The 6,379-nt window shown below is 48.1% G+C and overlaps 1 protein-coding gene across 1 annotated transcript; it reads right to left on the bottom strand.

Annotated features, from left to right (window-relative positions):
- Positions 1-1,652: 1,652 nt before the first annotated feature.
- On the bottom strand, positions 1,653-5,388 carry HMGN2 (high mobility group nucleosomal binding domain 2). The gene is made up of 6 exons (XM_016219535.2): positions 5,270-5,388; positions 4,262-4,306; positions 4,034-4,063; positions 3,643-3,693; positions 2,981-3,076; positions 1,653-2,515 (listed from the first exon to the last, which is right to left on the bottom strand). Exons 1-6 carry the CDS (start codon positions 5,282-5,284, stop codon positions 2,480-2,482), a joined length of 273 nt encoding a protein of 90 aa, XP_016075021.1. The 5' UTR covers positions 5,285-5,388; the 3' UTR covers positions 1,653-2,479.
- Between the last annotated feature and the right edge of the window lie 991 nt (positions 5,389-6,379).

Raw genomic sequence — 6,379 nt, 5'->3', positions numbered from 1 at the left:
TTTTTTTTTTTAGGGCCCAAAGCATCCTAATGTAGGTTCCTGGTGACTCTTCCTGAGATGGGTGAGACAGGGCTGAGGGGAGGGGGTTCCACTTTTATTTTTCTATGACCAGACTTAGTTCAGGTCAGGGCTGGCACTGAGGATACTATTATGGCTGTCTCAAATGTCCTTATGTTTTCATGTCTGGTTTCTTGGTTTTTAAGCCCAGGGACTCTTATGGTCCATGGCCAGTCAAATCAGTCAACATTTTCCAGGGGGGAAAAAAAAATTAAGCTCACCCTACCCACCCTAATTTCTAAGTAACAGAAAAAGAGGGTTACTCATGAGTTTAACCTCAGCCAGTCAATTATGAGTCTGTTTCTTAACTATAAAATGAGGATAACCTACATAGGATTGACCTAAACATTCAATGAGCTCATGGTAGAGCCAGCATAGCCCAGTTCACATTTTACAGAATCTGAACTCATACAAATATTGATGAAGTAACCCCAGCTTCCTCAAATTCTGCAACTTCTGCTCAAATAGCAAGCTGCTGTACTCCTATTCCTAACAGCTGCAATGGGTTTCACTCTGGAAGATAACATCCCCCACCCCCGGGTAAAAATTAACATCTGCAACATGAAACTATTGCAACAATGAAGGCAAATGCCTGAAAACTGCCTAAGTGGACAAACTTTACTTCATCCAAAAGGGTTCCAAGTAGAAGTCTTAAGCCAGAAATTTCTGACAAAACGGGGGTTTGAATCCCGACTACTCATGAGATGTACACGTAACTGCTGCTCTTTAGACGTGCACATAACCTGGAAGTTTCTCCACCTGAGCATTTCCTCATCCATAAAAGTGGTGTTAACTCACATTACACAACTGTCCCAAGACAAGATCACACAGAAAACTTACCAAGGAAGAGCTTAACTGATATGACAGCTCTACCTTTTTGACTAGAGATAAAAAACACACAAAGCAACATTTTGGGCAATCTCCAGTTTACTTAATTCCCCTCAAACAATAGAGGTGATTTGTGAAAGCAGATTCAAATTGCATTTATTTATTACAAGTTCTATTTCCTAACAGATTAACTTCTTGCTATTTCCCTGGAGGAAAGGGGTTCTCTGCAGGGTCTCCAAACTAAAGCAATCAGAAAGTCTCCATTAATAGCTTTATTTTTGGAGCTACAGTTCACTAGCAAGGACAAGAATTTAATCAATTCACAGAAGACTTGCAGGTCTGCTTGAAAGCAGAGTGCCATCTGCCTTCATCTTACGGTCAAGTATATGCACAGAAGCACCTTTTCCTGACACAAGGAATATAATTGGACCTATTAACTTTCTAATTTTACAGAAATTTTAAATGTGAACTGGAGAGGCTCTTTTGCTGTTAGCTACCAGGCTGAAAACTTACATCTACCAAAAAGTACACTGCAGCACGACCAAGTACAAAAATCACTTCTGGGCTCCCAGCCTCACACCACTGTCTACTTACTCCTGGGATATTTTCTAACTCCACCTCACGTGTTCTGTTAATAGGATAGAACTGTTCACCATTCTAGATAGACTGAATGTGGAACCTTTACACCTCACACCAGAATGCTTCCTGTCCCTAGAAACTTGGAGAAACCAGGCTCCCCCACTACAGGGAAAAGATTAGAGGCAGCATTCCAAGCCAAACTGTATCCAGCTTTATTAAAGATACTTTTCATAAACAATCATGGTATTTCAGGCAGGACATGGGCAGACAATCGTTAACAGTATACAACAACTTTCAAACTCCCTTCTTCAATGAACTACCAAAATCAGAAAGCCACTATAAAACCCAATGAAGTCTTCATCTGATGCTCTGAACAGGGAAAGTTTAGAGTGAGGGTTGACATTTCACATTAAGCATGTTGTTTAACAACTTTTCACAAGCCGACCCTGACTTTCAGGAAATGAAATGAAAATGGCAGAATTATCAACCTGTAGGTCCACAATCTAAAAAAGGAACTGCTGCTCTTTTGAGGGATGCCATCTCAATGGTGACACTGGAAAGTACAGATTGCCCAATGTAACCAGTTCTTTTGGGTCAGGCCCCAATAGGTCTCTGGGCTTAGGAAGCCAAAGTCTATGCTTAAAGTGGAGAGGGAGAAAAGGACATAAAAATGAATTTTAGTTTTCCCACACCACAACGTGTTTGTGCCAAGATGGCTAATGCGTGTCCACATCAAGGGACCCCTCCTCCCAGGAGCCAAGAAGAAGTCTCTCAAAACTAGAAGGGAAAGTTTTTTCCTCCACTTCGGTCCAGCTTTGGAGACATTCTATTAGTATGTCCTTCCCCCAAAAAACAACAATGAAGTGTTCTGTGTGCTAACAACATAGCTTAAAAAAAAAAAAAAAAAAAAAAAAAAAGTAAAACAAAATTCTGCATTTTTATAAAACTTGATAAAAAATAGTATTTCAAACTGTACAGTCACCAGAAATACACAGTTATCAAAAATGCACACACTTCACTTGGCATCTCCAGCACCTTCAGCTTTCTGTGCCTAAGAGAAAAACAGACAGATTAGCACAATGTGTAGAATTTGAAACTATCTTCATTCATACTCCATCTATAACATTACTCTGTTCCCAGGCCAAAGTTCAGGTTTTAGGTACTTTGACACTGAGACTTAGTACTTCTTTTGAGAATGACCTGGTAGGAAACTTTGCTAAAACCGAGGAAGGGGACATACCAGCATTAGATCTGAGGTTATTCTCAGCTTTAAAACTCTATGGTATAGTACAAGTGTGACCCCCAACGGGATAAAGATCAACATCATAGTGCCCTTTAGTGAATGGCAGAGACTTCAAGAATCCAGGATTTAAGCTAACAGGGCACCACAAGCAAATTCTGGACTGAAAGACACACTTGGCATGATGCAGATGCAGGAAAAAGGCAACTAAGACCTTTTGGAATCAGTAAACAATAAAATGAGCAGGCTTCACAAAAAGTGAGATAGCGGTTGTACCTGGTCTGTTTTGGCATCTCCATTTTCTGCAGGATTATTCCCATCCTTGCCAGCATCAGTTTTCCCCTTTTTCCCTTTGGGTACCTTCTCTCCCTTCTAAAAGGCAGGAGAAAGAAAAAGAGTTGTTTCTCTTAATTTTGTATTACCAGGGTGTGGTCTACAAAATTCTAAACAAGGCAGGATTGTTTATTAAAGATGATAACACACACACGAACTATAAACCCTCTCCCACTGATTAAAACTAAGCCAAGTGATCTATAATTTGCTGTGGTTGTCAGTATGTAAAATTTTTTATTGGAGTGTAAATAATAGAAGACACCTTAAAACTTGGATGTTTAATACCCAAGAAGTACAATTTTCTCTAAACTGACGATAGAATTCTTGATATACAAATCTCAGGGATAAGGCAAGCCACCCAAACAATTTAGAATACCCATCAATGGAGTCACCTTTATGCTGCATTAAGACACTGAAGGACAGTCTTCATTCTGTGAAAATGACCAATTAGGGCATAATTATAAGGCCCAGTCCTATTAACTTTGTCATATCTCAACTTTGTGCCAAAAGATGAAGCTGTTATATAGCAGATCTCCTGGAAGCATATGAAATCCCGCTCAGCCTATGTGACTCCTAGAAACACCTTGCCTCCCAGTCCCACTCACCTTTGCAGGGGCCTTTTTAGGCTTGGGCTCTGGCTTTGGAGGAGCAGGTTTCTTTTATTTGGAGGAGAGAGGAAGACAACATTAGTACGACGGGCCAAAGAAAACCTACAAACAAATCACAGTACCACCAACACAGACATTTTCCCTACTTTGGCTGACTTCCCATTAAAATTTTCTACCTTTAGAAACCAACTCAAGTAACACTCAGAAGTGTTCCACTTTGGCTACAAGCCGTGAGAATTTCACAACCAGCAAATCTCAAGTGGGTGAGAGTCCACAGTGGGGCAGCTCATTAAAACCAGCCACTGACCACGCATGGGAAGCAGAGGTGATTCTTTTCCAATTCTTAGTTTCAGGAATATATGTGAAAATTTAAAGCAGGTATACTTACAGCCGATAACCTGGCGGATCTTCTCTGTGGCTATTTAAAAAAATGAGAAAATTAGAAATAAAATAGCCGAACCACTGAAGAAAAACAAATCTTAGTGCCAATCTGTTTTAGACTATAGGAAGTGAACAGAGCTTACTCCGGCAAATTCAGGGATAGGGGTATGGTTAATTACCACCAGAGGAGCCCAAAACTGTATGGCTCCAAAAGAAGAGAACAAACAAGACTTACTTCGTCCTTCACCTTGGCTTTATCTCCTTTAGCATCCCCTTCAGCCTACAAAAAAACAAACAAAAACTATACCTGCAGCCCCCGAGGCAATTTTTAATGATTCACTAAGCTTAACACAGTCCAAAGGAAAAAAACTAAAAGGAAGTCTTGCACAAAACTTCTGTAGGACATACAAATCATCAGTTTAGCACTCCCACCTCCTATGCAAATACCCGAAGAGCTTAGAAACTGTGGAAGTGCTTATTTGTGTAAGCATCACGCCTGATCCAGCCCAAAGCTCGCAGAACGTCGGGAGTCCCAGCCTTCCCGGAGTCTCCGCCAAGTGGCCCGGGGGAAGCGCGCGCTAAGCTGGAGCGAGGAGCGCAGAGCAGCGCAGCCCGCGCCACCGCACCAGGCAGAAGCAACAGCTGCAGCTGGTGCAAACAAACCCCTCCGGAGGCGGGGCCCGAGCGCCGTTGCCATGGCAGCCGTCGAGGGCGGGAGACGTGAGGATCGCGCTCAACCCCGGGAACTCGTGGGCGGCAGCGGCGCGAGTCCCGTGCGCCCGGATCGTGGGCAGAGGCGGGGCCCCGCCGCGAAGCTCCGCCCCCTCGCGGCGGCGGTTTTTTTGGCGGCAGCGCGTTACCCCGCCCGCCAACCCCAAGCACCGCCTTCCCGCCCTTTCGGGTTTGAATTGCCCGCCCTCACGGAGGGGGGGGCCGCCGATGGGGGAGGGGGCGCGGGGCGGGCACGTCTAGCCCGAGGGGAGCGGGATAAACAGCCACCAACATGGCTCCTCCCGCCGCGGCCGCCGCTCCTCCAATATGGCCTCTGGCGCCCGCGGGCAGCCGAGACGCACAGGGTTAGCCCCAGGCCGCCTGACACCGTCTCCACTCCCCGCGCCGAGCGGCAGCGCTTGCTCGAGCCCGGCATGGATTCTCGCGCCCCAAGCCGGGGAAGCGGCGGCGGAGGCAGCAGCGGAGGCGGCGGTAGTGGCGGCCCAGCGCCTGGGGCCCTCGCGCCACGTACCTTTCTCTTGGGCATGATGGCGACGGTGGCGGGACGTCCGGGCTGGACGCGGGGATGCAGCAGCGCGTGGCCTTTGGTCGGTCCGGGGGTCGTTCTCGCCTCTTCACACTGCTAGGGCTCCGGGGGGTTTATAAAGTTTTTATAGCGCTGGGAGCCCCGGACCGGTTAGAACCGGATTTCACCTCCCGCCGCCGCTCATTGGCCCAGCTGGGGTCACGTGGGCGGGGTTTAAACTCACCTCCTCTGGAGGGAGTGAGGAGGGGGGTATTGGGGGAGGGTTCGCGAGACGGCGGCGCGCTTAGGGGGTGGGGGCGCAGTGGGGGGAAGCTCGCGTCCAAGGCTATAAATGGGGAGGGGGGGTTGAGCGAGTCCGCGGGCTCTGGGTTTCGCTACCTCAGGAGCTGGCTTTTGCAAACTACCAAGTTCCTTCCACCTTATGCAACCGAGCTACCCACTTCTTCAAGCCGTGCGACACTTAGAGCCATCTCGGCCGCTTTCCTTCCTGTTCCCGCTGGGGGCCCCAGAAGAAGGGTTTGCGAGGCCTGGCCGCACCGCCCTTCTCCGCTGGAGGCGGGAGAAAGCGCGCGGCTTGGAGGCACAGGCTGCAGTTCCCAAGGCCAAAGCTAACGCTGAAGTGGGAAAGAGCGGGGAAGCCAGCTTGGCGCAGCCGGACGTGCATCGTTCCAAGCTGCCACTCCGAGCAAGCTTTCCGTGCACCTCACCTGGAAGGGGGTCCACTCGAGCTGGAGTGGGAGTTCGCAGGGAGACTTTACACGCAGAGGTTACTTTCGGGTGCAGTGGGGCAGGTAGGAGCTGTCCTTTCAGCACCCGCTGCTCAGCAGCCTCCCCAAATATCAACGAAGCCCCCCCGCCAAAGCCTCGGGTAGCTCCTTGAGTTCCTGTATTCGCGGACCTCAGGACCCTGCCACTGAATGATGGAGATCGGCCGCTAGGCCTACCAGCACTCCCCTCCCCCTACGCTCCACACGCTTCGGAGACAGCAAGCTCAGCTGCCCCCACCCGACGCGGCCACCAAGCCTGGGCGCTGCAAACGCAGCTGGTGAAATCCCTCCTTCCACACTGGCTAGCTGGCTTCCTTTCACTTGCGCG

Source organism: Miniopterus natalensis, chromosome 9 (genome assembly GCF_054644295.1).
Source record: "Miniopterus natalensis isolate mMinNat1 chromosome 9, mMinNat1.hap1, whole genome shotgun sequence".
NCBI lineage: Eukaryota > Metazoa > Chordata > Mammalia > Chiroptera > Miniopteridae > Miniopterus > Miniopterus natalensis.
Note: the sequence above shows the minus strand (reverse complement) of the source record. Positions and strands in the feature narration are given on the sequence as shown.